Raw genomic sequence first — 13644 nt, 5'->3', positions numbered from 1 at the left:
CTCCCTGGCTAGCAGGGATGTATCTAGTCTACCCACTTCTCCAGGGAAAAGCAAGTTGTTAGTTGGGTTGCAGTAAATTCTAAGGTGAAAAAGGAGATTCCCTGACATTCCAGGTCTTTTTTGTATCTATCTCAGACAGAAACAAGAAAGACAGCATAGTAGAGGACTTGGTGGTCCGTGTGCGAGGTGGAGCAAGCGAGTACATCACCTCCTTGGCATACAGCGAGCTGCCGACAGCGGACCTGATGCAGGAGTGGGGAGATGCAGTGCAGTACAACCCGGACATCGTCAAAATTAAGGTACAGCTGAGCAGCTGCTCTGCCCTCCCCCCTTCCCTCTATTCAGACAACAGCTATGAGGGGCTAGTATGAGCCAGGGAATAGGATACAGAGCTCAGTAAGACCCAGGCCTTAATCTTTTTCTTTTCTTTCTTTCTTTTTTTTTTTTTTTACAGAGAGAGAGTCAGAGATAGGGATAGACAAGAACGGAGAGAGATGAGAAGCATCAGTCATCAGTTTTTAGTTGCAACACCTTAGTTGTTCATTGATTGCTTTCTCATATGTGCCTTGACTGCCGTCCTTCAGCAGACTGAGTAACTCCTTGCTTGAGCCAGCAACCTTGGGTCCAAGCTGGTGAGCTTTGCTCAAACCAGATGAGCCCGCACTCAAGCTGGTGACCTCAGGGTCTTGAACCTGGGTCCTCCGCATCCCAGTCCAACACTCTATCAACTGTGCCACCGCCTGGTCAGGCCCAGGCCTTAATCTTGAGGCACAAACCCTGTAGTAAAAAATATTTCTGGAGTGAACCAATTACAATGTAACCCGCTAGAGACCCCTGACTCCCTCTCACTTGGGTGCCCAAGTTGCTGAAGAAAACGAACCATCAGCTTTTAATCCAAGCCTTCTTAAATCAATATTGTTTTCATTTCATCAGAGAATTACTCATTTAGCTATTTGTTCATTTAAATCAGGGGCCCCCAAACTTTTTACACAGGGGGCCAGTTCACCGTCCCTCAGACCGTTGGAGGGCCGGACTATAAAAAACTATGAACAAATCCCTATGCACACTGCACATATCTTATTTTAAAGTAAAAAAACAAAACAGGAAGAAATACAATATTTAAAATAACAAACAAGTAAATTTAAATCAACAAACTGACCAGTATTTCAATGGGAACTATGCTCCTCCACTGACCACCTATGAAAGAGGTGCCCCTTTTAGAAGTGCGGCGGGGCCAGATAAATGGCCTCAGGGGGCCGCATGTGGCCCGCGGGCTGTAGTTTGGGGACCCCTGATTTAAATATTATTCATTCAGTCAATCAACAAATGGCTGCTGTGTTCCTGCAATGTGATCGGAACTAAGGCACTGGAGGAAAATAGAGGGAGGTGTGAGGATGAAAAATACAGTCTATGCTGAATAGCAAGACCCATCCAGGCATAACTATCTTCCAGGACAGGATAATACATCATGGTAATCACTAACATCTTTTGGGCGTCTACTTTATTCATGACACTCAGCCAGGGGCTTTAGCAGTGTTATTTCATTTAATCCCTACAAGTCTGAAAATTAAGGATGCTTGTCTCCATTTTGTGGTTGATAAAAATCAAGGTCACAGAGGTTGTGGCTGCTTGGGAGTCTCCAGTAGGTCCAGACCCGAGACTTGCCCCTTTTCCCTTCCCTCCAGGCTTTCCTGTGGGTTTGATGTTTAAAAAATAATGATCCCAACCACCTGTCACCCAAACAAGAGCAGTCTTGCAAACTTAAACTAAAAAGACATTTGCTAGAACAGGACTGTCATACACATCAGCAGTGGTAGGTCTTTGCCTGTGGGGCCTTCAGGGTAGTGTCCATGTCATATATTATATTACACTGTCCCCTTCTTGCCAGCATTGTGCAGTCATTGATGGTCCAGTCTCCAGCCTCTGGAGATTCACTCTTGCAGCAAAGGAGCGGAGCTGAGGGCCGGGAGCTCCAACAGGAGGCTCTGCAGGTCCCAACCCTGGCAGCGTCCCACGGTGTCTTTATTTGTATGTCAAATGCATAGTTTCCGCAGAACAAGAAGGCTGCCATTCAAATCCTCCCCTCTACCACTTATTTAGTAGTGACATGTAGGCAAGCATTGAGAAGGATAAATTTCAGGCAGCGCCAGAGAAATCTGGGATTGGCCCATGGCATGGTGACATTGGTTGGTGTCACGTATGGCCTTGGGAGAAAAATAGAGTTCAGGGTAAAATGGAAAAATAAGTCCCTAGTACTTACATTTTACTGATCTCTTACCTGAATCTTTTATTTAAAACTGATAATTAATGGATTGTCCTGATTAGCTACCTCAGTAGGTTGGATATGCCAGCCTGGGCATTGGGAATGTCGAGATGCCAAGCTCATGATATGATATGGGATGTGGCATGGGTGGGGGCATGTTAGCATGCTGAGCATCTCAAACAGGCCGGCCACCCACCAAGCACAGACGTGTGGCCCTTTCCTGAAGGCACAGAGGCTTCTCAGCACAGATGGCATGTAGTGGAAAGTCATGCCCACTATCAAGATTAGGCTCTGAAGGGCTGATTAGCTGGAAAAGGGGAAGAGATTAGAGAAGCAGAGATGTTCTCAGGAGTGAAGGATACAGGATTGTTGAAGGTTTTCATGCACTTCCTCTGTGCATTCCTACCCCCAGTTGAAAACACACGTCTGGGCATCTCATTCCTTCAAGCAGTTTCTGGCAAGAGAAAGCTGCAGGTGGAGGTGACTTCACATGATCTCTGACTAATTCTTCTCTGCAGAGTCAGCAGGTATCCGGAGCAGCAATTGCTTTCTGGGTCAGCAGAGCCCTCCACATAAGCCATTCCTAGACACAAGTGTTGGCCACGGCTTGTGTTCTTAAACTTGTGTCAAAGATCATGATCTGAAACATGATTCCTGGAGGACCAAGTAGGCAGGAAGAAACCACAGAAGAGCCTATTTACACTATTTACCAATAAACTGTAGACACAGAGAGATGGCTCTTTGTTCAAAGGAGAGTTAAGACAAAGTAATGGGCATTTAAAGAGAAATCTGAACACGAAAGATTGAGTGGCACTCAAGATGCAGAAGATGAGTATATGTCTAAAATAGAGAAAAACAAGAACATTTAGAATGCACTTGCTTTGTGATTATAACAAAATTTGGGAAAATGAGGGTATTTGTGAAATAAAAATGAGAAGCTGAGGTGTTCCAACACTGATCAGATGCAAAGGGAAGTAGCTGAATATTGGAAACCAAAAACCTACAGAATGAAAACCGATGTCGGAAACTATAAAGACCAGAATTGACATTGCAGAAGATTGAGTCAGCGATGTAAAAGGTGCCATAGAAACGGTCTTAGCCAGTAGGAGCAAAGACAATGGGACTAAAACAATGCCATCAAGGAAGTATGCTGGACAGAGAGCACAGAGTGGAAATCTAACACTCGGGGGTTTTTTCCTGAGAAAGAGACAGGCTTAAATGTGAAGATGCACTAATCAAATGCATAATGAGGGAAATTTCCCTGAGTTGATCACGAAAAATGAACAACTCATTGAAAAGTAGACGAAAGTACTGGGGTGGGGGAAAGCTATACTCAAACACATAATGGTGATTTTTCCCCCCTACTTTTAGAAACAAATATGTCCTATACAAATAAAATCAGACTGGTCTTAGAACTCTTTACATCACTAAATGCCTGAAGATGATGGAGTGACAACTGCGAGGTCTGGAAGGAAAAGGCTTGTGGCTGAATGCAATGGGCCTTAATGGATGAAAAATACCAAAGACATTTTGAGATATTAAAGGAAGCAAAGGTTGGCCAGATTTAGCAAGTGCAAATGTAGGATGTCAAATTAAATTTGAATTTCAGACAAATAAGAGATAATTTTTAGTATAAGCATCTCTTCAGTATTTTATGGGACACACTTATACTAAAAAATTATTTATTGTTTATCTGAAATTCAGTTTTAACTAGGGACTCTGTATGTAACTGGCAACCCCAGTCACCAAACCTGTCAGCCACATACATTTCTATAGCAGTCAGGGTAGCTAGGTTGTGGTCTGAGATCCAGACTGATGGAAGCCACTGTATGGAGTGTGGCTATTGCCCAGGATAAGAGGAGAAGTGTAGTAGTGAGTGGTGCCCACAGAGATGTCAGGAGAGCCTAGCTTATGCTGCAGTTTGACAACCCCCCAAATCTCGGCGACATGTTCAACGGTATCCTGTGGCTGGGAGCTTTTCTCAGCATCACTCAGGGATCCAGGCAATGGAGACTTTATCTGGGCGTGCGCTCCCAAGATCACCACAGCAGTGGTGAGGGAATAGGAAAAGGCACCTCACTCTGCTCCAAAAGCTTCCACCTGCAAGGGACACTCCTTCTGCTCACCTTGCACTGCTCAAAACACATGGCAAACCTGTCCTTAAGGATGGCAGGGAACTGCAGCCCTGCCACCTGCCCAGAAAGAAAAGACACTGATATATTGGTAAAAATGTAATGGCTATCACGCCTCTCTAAAGCAGCGGCCTCACAGATTCTCTGAAAGCAAATTCCTCTGACCAAGAGAAGGCTTACAGTCCAGCGCTGGGCTAGCACCACCTGGTAAGGTAATGCTGCACTTGGACGGCTGGACAGCACCCTGACAAACAAAGTCTGAATTTCAAATAAGGAAACCAGGAACATAATTCAATGGCAAGTTACACACCGACAAAATAATTCTCCCACAAATGAAATTCTAAATGTGTAAGAAATGATGCAATTTATAAGATAGATGCATCTCAAAAAAATAGACAACATTCAGAAGACATCAGATGATGAATAAATATGCAAAAATTTCAACTTCTCTAGGAATTAAAAATTAAAGTAACAAAGCAATATTTTATTTTTTACCTATCAAATTGGCAGTGATTAAAAATCTATATTACTTAATGTCTATTGAGAGTGATGAGATGGGCACTTCTATAAAGTGAGATAGACTGGAAATTGGTGCAGCCCTTTAGGAAAATAATTTAACCATGTAGATCCCAAACTCTGCAACGCTCGTAGCTTTTGATTCAATAACCCTAAATGCAGAAGCAGTAAAGAAATAATTTAAAAGTTGGTGAAGATATATGTATAAAAACATGCCTCATTTTATATTTTTTGTTATAGCAAAAGAGAAGGATAAAAAAGGAAACAGCCTAAAGATTTAATAACAGGGCAAGAGCTGAATATGTTTTAGTTCATCCATAGAACAGGAGACTGTGTAGCCCTAAAAAATCATTTTATGTTCATAATGTGATGTTAAGTGAAAAGGTGTGATATAAAATTATACTGGTCTTAGGCCACCGATTTGATGTAAATGTTTGTCCATCTACCTATCCAAAAATATATACTGCAAGGATACAGACCACAAAGGCAGCAGTTCAAATCCTTTCCCGTTACTTTTACTGTGTGACTCTGGGTGATCGCTTTAACTGCTCTGTGCCTTAGCCTTTTCACCTGTAAAATGGGAATACAGAAGACAGCCTGGCTTATAGCGATTGTTGTGAAGGTTAAGTTAGATCAGGTATGTAAAGTATTTAGTTCAGCACCTATTAAATGCTACCCATGCCAATAATGATTTGTTATCATTAAAAATGTCAATCACCAGAGTCTGTTATAGAGACTGGCATGGCGCTTAATAGATAGCACCCATGATCTCTTTGCAGCAATGCGATAGATACAATTTTTATAAGAGCAGGTGTGAATAGTTAGGACTGTGTATTTGGGAAAGAGAGAGAAAGAATCACAGGGAGGAAAGAAGGGAGGGAAAGAGAGACGGAGGAAGAAGAAGAAAAGACTAGAAAAGAGGGCCAGCAAACCAAAGCACAGACAGATGTGTCATATTAACTTAATTTAAAAAGGGCGCATGAAGTTCTGAGGAGTTGTTGCTTCTCCAAAGTCTGCAAAATTTGGAGAACCCTGGGGACAGAGGTTAGAAACAGACACAGTCAAGCCATTTTCATCCGTAATCATCATGAACTAGTAGGAAAAACAAAGGCTTTAGGTTAGAATTCTGGCTAGGTTATTTTATGAATTACTTGACTTTGTTCAAGTTACTTAACCTCACCTGCAAACAGAACTGATACTTGCTACCAACCGGAATCAAGTGGGATCATATTTGTAAGCCACAGCACAGGAACTGTGAAGACTTATTCCACTCCTGCCTCTGACTTGCTCTCTCTCCTGGAGCAAATTTCCGTGCTGGTAGGAAAATGCCTGGGTGGTTAAAGGCAGCCTTTCAGGGTACTATGTAGGGATCGCTGGCTGTTGAAAGAGCTGGTCACTGATGTACAGCAAACCCACTCCCCAGCCCCTCCCAACCCTCCCCCATGGGAGGACCAGCAGGCTGGAAGGTTCTGCAAACAGCCTCTGGATCAATTCATTGACCACAAAACAGTGAGACAATGGGACCACCAAGGGGCCTTGCTCTGCCACTGGGGCGAAGGTCAGCATCAGATGCATTAAGAAATGGAAGTAATTTTCTTCTCACTGGAGGCTTCTATTAGGCATGATTGCCTGCATTTAGACAGACCCTAAACTCTCCAGGGCTGGATTAGGGCAGGATCACTAACAAAATCTGGAGAGGAACCTGGCCCAGGAGCTAAAACTAGAGCCAAGAGACTGAACAGTTGTAACTTGGCCTCTGTTTTTTCCTGACCTATCAAACATCACTACTTTCATATGTGGCTTCTGATTCTCAAGCACTGCCATGCGCTCTGAACAGCCAGCATCGCTCTTTCTGCTACTCTGGTTCTCTCCACAACCTGTTCTCCATGCCTGCTGCTACTGCCCTGGTGGTGCGCTCTACAATTTCAATCCCCTTTGCATTTTATACACTTCATCAGCTGCTCTCACTAGGCTCAGGGCTGGATCCTGGAGACAGAGCTGAGCAGTTTGTAGCCTTAATTTCTCAGAAGAAAAAAAAAAAAAAGGAGAGCACAAGAGAGAATCCAACACATAAAAGTTAATGGCCACAAAAGAGCAAAAACATTTGTACTGGATGAATAGTACAGAGTATTCTGAGCACTTCATGGTGGGAAGGTGTTCTCTGAGCTTTGGAGTTCAGGAAAGGCTTCCTGATAGTGGCTGCTGCATGATGTGGATGCTTTGGATAGATTTAAAGGGGGAGTGATGTTAGGACAAGGTTCCTTTAATACTTTTCAAGAGCTGCTTAAAAATCACACCCCCCCCCAAAGACAGATTAACCACCTGCTCCTCTCTATCCGTCGCAAATTTCCCCTGCTACCTGTCGCCACTGCGCTGTAAGTATCCCTTCGTATGTTTGTCTCTAAATCTAGATTGAGTTTTTGCAGGTGGGGATTTTATTATATTCCTTATTTGTGCTGAGTCCCTGGCACTTAGGAGGTATTCAGGAAGGACTGGTTGACCTGAACTTGAATGAGCTTATTTGTGGATATTGGGTGGCATGGGGCAGAGAGACGATGGGGCAGCCATCTACATGCTGTGGCATTTATCCAATTCCATATGAATTCACTTTTGGTCTCTGACCCCTTGCCATTCCTCCGGAGCCTTGCTTTCCGCTTCTATTTGATGAATATTTTCTGTTGACATACACGCCTTCCCTCCCATCCCAGGCAGAGCCTCTGTATAACCTGGTGACCTCCACAGACTTCGCCTACTCCAGCACCGTGAAGCAGAACATGAAGCGGGCCCTGGAGGAGTTCCAGAAAGAAGTCAGCTCCTGCGTCTGTGCGCCCTGCCAAGGCAATGGAGTCCCTGTCCTGAGAGGTACCGTTTCGGGGCCGCTGGAATCCCCTGTGGACACTGTCATCTGGAGGGGCTGGCTCTGGGGCCAGGACGTGTTACCAAAGCCACACCCCCCTCCAGAGTTGCTCAGGAAGAGTTTCTAGGTCAATCCTCGGTTCTCCGCCTCAGGCCCCAAGGTCTGTCCTGAAGCTCTGCCCATTATCTCAAGGGCGGGGAGGGGAAGGTATTTAGTGATATCTCATTTGGGACATCCTAAAGCTGAGCTTCTTCAAACTAAGGTGGCATTAGAACTAGAGGCCGACCTCAGAGACAATGCAGGTTTGGTTCCAGACTACTGTCATACAGTGGGTATTGGAGTGAAGAGAGTCTTAATCTTTTTGCTGGTGGAGAGTATTGCCTTCCACTTGTTTAAAAAAAAAAAAAAGAAAAAAACAAACCACCCATGAAGGGCAATAAAACGAAGCACATTAGAACAAAGCAGGCCCGTTCTTTAGACCTCCAGAACTACTGATGCTGTTGGCCCCCAACCTGAATCACGGTGTATCTCTGGAGCATGGCCCCTTAGCACGATGGTGAAACCCTCTCCAGGTAGCTCTAACCTGCAGCCTGGGTGTGGCTCACAACTGCTGCCGTCCCCACCTCTCCTGGATCGGGCCCAGGTGCAGCTCAGGGCAGAACGCACCATTCCTCTGAGGCGGCAGAGCCCAGCCCACACTACACCTGAGACTGGCCCAGGGAGCTTTTCTCAGATACAGCCACGGGCCTCTGCCCAAAGCAGTTAAACTGAATCCGCGGGTTTGGCCTTTGAAAACCCCTACCAGATGATTCCACTGTGGGGTCAGGTCTGAGAGGCTAGTCTACCGCTGAATTCAATGCAGACAGGATCGAGGATTTCGTGGAGCTTGTAGACGAGCAGGAGAGCTTGACCTGACAAAGGAGTTACATTGAAATGTACCAACTGGGAGGAGAAGCGTTAGTCTAGCTCCCAAGGGGTCAGAATGTAGACAACTAGGACACATTGCTCTGGCTGTCAGGGTACCTGGGTTCCAGCCACAGGGGACACGGGGTGACGGGAGCAGGCTGAGGCTGTGTGGTCTGTAACAAGGAGTGAGGATGGACTCAGGGCATCTTTCGGGCCAAAGAAGGGGTCCTGCCTGGGCTGAGAAGAGGAAACCGTTTATGCATTTCCTGACCGAGACATGGTGAGAAGATGGGGGGACTGGGGAGTGGTGGCAAGGATGGGCCGCTAGAACTTGATTTCTAAGTTGAAGGATCACACTGGGGTCACTGCAGTGGACGAGATAAACCTGGGAAAGCCTGAGGCCTGGGATCTTATGCTCCTCTTGTGGTGAGCTAGCAAAACTCTGAGAAGTGCCCAGTCCAGCCTGAGGCCAGAATACGGCATCTTATCCAGCGGATCCCAGCCTGGGGAGCCAGCTGCAGTCAGCAGAACCCAGCACATGGATGGAGCGAGCTCCCCAGACGGGGACACAGGAAACTGTTCTCAGGAGGGGGGTCCCAGCTGCCAGCTGAGACGGAAATGTGTGTCTAGCTCGTGGGCAGGATGATCTGAGCAGAGCAGACAGGAGCGAGAGCCTGGGGCCGGAGGCTCTGCCCTCGGGCCTGGCCGGGACACCTGCGGGAGGGTCCACTCAGCAGGAAGGAAATCGGCTCATCAGCTCAAGGTTTAGATTGGAAATGATGATATGCCCCTGGCCTCGTGTAAAATTTGGACCTAGAAACTGGGAGCCCCCCTGAGGTTGTACCCTGGAGGTGAGGGAGACTGTGAAGATAGAGACTAGGATGCTCACAGGGCCTGATTTATGAGGGACGGTACTGTGAAGAGAGGCAGCGTGATCCGATGAGAGAAGCTCCAGGGTGACACGTGACAGATGAACATAAGGAATCATTTGCAAAGTAAAGTGTTAGAACTGGCCAGAGGTAGGATGAGACATCTAAGGGTAATAAGTTCACTGACCACAAATGTAATTTCTAACTCTGAACACCTAAGGTTAGGTCAAATTTCTGCTCATGTGTAATATTCCTCAACAACTCCAAAAATTTTCTCATGATAGCAATAAATATGGTTTTGTTTTTGTTTGTTTTTTTAGATTTTATTTATTCATTTTTAGAGAGAGAGGGTAGAGAGAAAGAGAGAGAGAGAAGAAAAGGAAGAGGAGCAGGAAGCATCAACTCCCATATGTGCCTTGACCAGGCAAGTCCAGGGTTTCAAACAGGTGACCTCAGCATTCCAGGGTGACACTTTATCCACTGTGCCATCACAGGTCAGGCTACATATGTTTTTTTCTAGGACCAAAGAACCCTCAAGGAAGGAGTAGATATTCTTGGCACTGAACTTTCTTATTTTGAACCTTCCAACTACATGTTTGCCCTCTTTTCACCTAATGGAAAAGCAGTGACACGGGGAACTGACCTCCCAGAGTCTGTGTACACGTGGTTCTAGTTCACCTTCCCTATGCTCTGTTCTCTCAGGATCGCGCTGTGAATGCATCTGTCCCAGTGGATTTCGAGGCCAAGCCTGTGAGATCACCTTACGGAAAAGTAAGAAGTCTTTGAGAGCTGGGGTTGGGGGGAGAAAACTCTGGGGAAATCCAGAGAACAATTCAAAAGAGCAAGAGCAAGCTGGGGGTGTCTGGTAGGGAGCTGGACGCTATGAAACTTGAGGTTCATCCTGGCTCCTGACAGTGTATTTCATTATTTTCACAACTGAGAGTATTTCTTGTTACCAATGCCATTTGCAGGTCATCTCTTTGGATCATTCTGGAATATTTACCTTTTTCTTTTTTATTATTTAGTGAACTCCTTTTCAGCCCTCAAGATCCAGGGTAGACGTTCCTTGTTCTGTAGCAAGTCTTCTAACTCCTCCCTCTTCCCAAGTAGAATTAGTTGATTCCTCCTTTGCACTCCTATAGAACTTTGAACATATATTTATTGTAGCTCTTGGCACATGATTTTGGGTTCTGTGTGTCTGTTTCCCCTGTGTCTGTGAGTAGGGATGGTCAATTTATCTCTGTGTCCCCATGTCCCAGCACAGGGCTGCTCAGTGATACGTGTTGAAGTAACAAATGAAAGACGAAATCATCAAGTTCCCTTCCAGCTCTCAGATTCTTTGACCAGTTTATTATCTAAGAGTCCTCAACCCCCTACTTCTCCTTCCCTTTGTTTTCCTTTCTGCAACTCTTTGGTGATACCATTAAAAAAGGAAATGGCCCATCAAATAGAAACAATAAACATTTATTAGGCACTTTGCTGTGTACTAGGCACTTTGCTGAGTGCATGGACTCAGCTGGGTTCAAATTCCATCGCTATCATTTAATAACTGTGACCTTGAGCAACTTACTTCACCTCTTCGTTCCTCAGTTTCTTCATCTGTAAAATGGAGACAATGATAGTCACTATCTCACAGAGTTATCTGGAGTCTCTAATCAGACATATGAAGCACATAGAATGACACTGAACACATTGTAAGAGCCACATAAATATTGGTTAGTTTATATTAGAGCTAAGTAAATGGTGCTAACCTATATTAAATCCGTTTTTGTTTTACATATATTAATTTTACATCTACTTCACATATTTTGTATTTTACACATATAAAATCTTTAAATCCTCACAGCAACCTCATAAAATAGATACTATCAATATCCCCATTTTAAAGATGAAGAAACTGAGGTTTAATGGGCCATGAACTAACTTGCCAAATGTTCACAGTAAGTGTAGGAACCCAGGTTCAGGCCTAGTGGGTCTGACTCTCCCGTCTTCGATCTTGGCTCCTACCTGCACTGTCCCCTCCCCAGTGCCTTGCTCGGGGTTCTTCACTCCCTCCTTTCCTGCGTTTCCGCCAGGCCCATGCAGTGCTCTGCCAGGCAGTGTGGGACCGATGTGGCATATAGTCACAGGGTTTCACTGGTTGGAAGAGACCTTGGAAAACTGCTCCAGCCTTCTCATTTTACAAATGGAGAGGCCCAGAGATACTAAGTAGTGTGCCCAGAATTACACTGTGAGTTAAGAGGCTCAGCCAGACGCATGATATATCATGGTGGATATAATTGATTATTTGCCAGTCTCATCAACCAAGAAATCCTTTGGGAAAAGGCAAGTATCAAGGAGGAAGCACAGAGTGTTATTACCCATGTAACACACACAAGGCTCGCAGTAGATAATGCAGCTCCTATTTTATACCTTGAGAAGTAAACCACCCAGCATCCCGTAGCAGAGAAGTGTCTAAGCTGGAAACCTTTCATTCCTCAAATATTCATTAAGGGCCTCCTGTGTGCTGGCTTAGGTGCTGGGATTCCATGGTGAGCAAGTCAGATATAGTGTTTGTCATCATGGAGATTCCCTTTTAGAAAGGCCAACATTATTTGAATTGTTCCAGAAATATATTTAAAGTATTAATTGTGACTGCTATAAAATGCTCTAAGAGTTTCAAATATGAAGAACTGCTAGGGAGTTGGGAGTCAGGGAAGTTTTTCCTGTAGGAATAACAAACTGAGGTCTGAAGGGTGAATAGGACCGACTAGATGCATAGACTGTTCTGAGCAGGGGGAAAGCACATGCAAAGGCCCTGTGGTTAAAGGAAGCACAGTGAGAACAATAGCCTGAAAGAAAGACAGTTGACTGGAAGAGAAGATCAGAGATTCAAATTATATATCTCATGTCACCTATAGGGCACCATAGTGTAATAAGGGTCGATTAATGTTCCTTCTTTCTTATAGATGTCCCCATTGATGGGCGGTGGAATTGCTGGTCAAACTGGTCTTCGTGTTCTGGAGGACAAAAAACAAGACAAAGGCAGTGCAACAATCCACCTCCTCAAAATGGGGGCAGCTCCTGCTTGGGCCCTGCTTCAGAAACACTCACCTGTTAAGGAAGGGAGTGCTGATGACATTACTGTAGGCTGTACACAGTGAGACCTGAACCCTAGGAGCTCAGGCAGTTCACCCCCACACTAGCTCCCACCTGGGGCCAGCCCAGGGGACAAGGGCAGTGACATTCAGGATGTTTAAAATAAAGATTTGTGAAATGCGAATTGATTGGAACACATAGGAGTTAAACAATAATTGTAGGTTCCTTAAGGGCATAAGCATCTTGGTAATTCTCACTTCACTCATCTCTACAGTTTCCTTTTACTCACATTTACTACCAGCCAAGAACTGTGTGGGGAGTTAGTCACTTTGAAGTCCTACTGTCTGGCAGTAACTGGCCGACCAGGTGTCCAAAAATGAAGTAATGAATAGATATTAAGTTGATCCTCCCTTGAGGGGTATACTGTCTCATTCAATCACAATGACAGTGAATATTTATTGATTACTTTGTACCAGCCGCAGTGCTTAATTCATCAGTTTGTTAATTCATTCCACCCTCATGACAACGTTATAAGGTGGATGCTATATATTAGCTTTATTCAACAGGTGAGGGAAGTGAGGCTTAGATCAGTTAAGTGACTTGTTCAAGGTTGTACAGTTGGGAAAAGGCACAGCTGGGCTGCAAACCTGGGCACTTGGGTTCCAGGGTTTAAAGCTCGAGAATAGGATGCTCCCTTCCTCTCAATAAATTTGGGCATTTGATTAACAAAGAATATTTTATTTTATTTATTTATTTTATTAAGTAAGAGACAGACAGACTCCCACATGAGCCCTGACGGATCCATCTGACAGGCCCCCTACAGGGCGATGCTCTCTCTGCCCATCTGCTGCATTATTTGGAAAACTGAGCTATTTTGGCACCTGAGGTCAACTCACTGGTAGCATTCAAGCCATGGCTGAAGAGAGAGAGACAGAGAGAGAAGGGGAGGGGAAGGGTTGGAAAAGAAGATGGTTGCTTCTCCTGTGTGCCTGACCAAGAATCAAACCCGGGACTTCCACACAC

The 13644-nt window shown here is 44.9% G+C and overlaps 1 protein-coding gene across 1 annotated transcript in view; it reads left to right on the top strand.

Annotated features, from left to right (window-relative positions):
- Nucleotides 1–13354, top strand: part of C8B (complement C8 beta chain) — a 38345-nt gene extending 24991 nt beyond the window's left edge. The window contains exons 9-12 of the mRNA XM_066376397.1: nucleotides 136–299; nucleotides 7620–7773; nucleotides 10246–10314; nucleotides 12492–13354. Of these exons, the coding sequence (XP_066232494.1) occupies nucleotides 136–299; nucleotides 7620–7773; nucleotides 10246–10314; nucleotides 12492–12643 (539 nt within the window). The 3' untranslated portion in view covers nucleotides 12644–13354. The remainder of the gene's footprint in view (nucleotides 1–135; nucleotides 300–7619; nucleotides 7774–10245; nucleotides 10315–12491) is intronic.
- Nucleotides 13355–13644: the final 290 nt, after the last annotated feature.

Source organism: Saccopteryx leptura, chromosome 3 (genome assembly GCF_036850995.1).
Source record: "Saccopteryx leptura isolate mSacLep1 chromosome 3, mSacLep1_pri_phased_curated, whole genome shotgun sequence".
Taxonomy (NCBI): Eukaryota; Metazoa; Chordata; class Mammalia; order Chiroptera; family Emballonuridae; genus Saccopteryx; species Saccopteryx leptura.
This window is presented reverse-complemented; position numbering and strand designations above follow the sequence as displayed.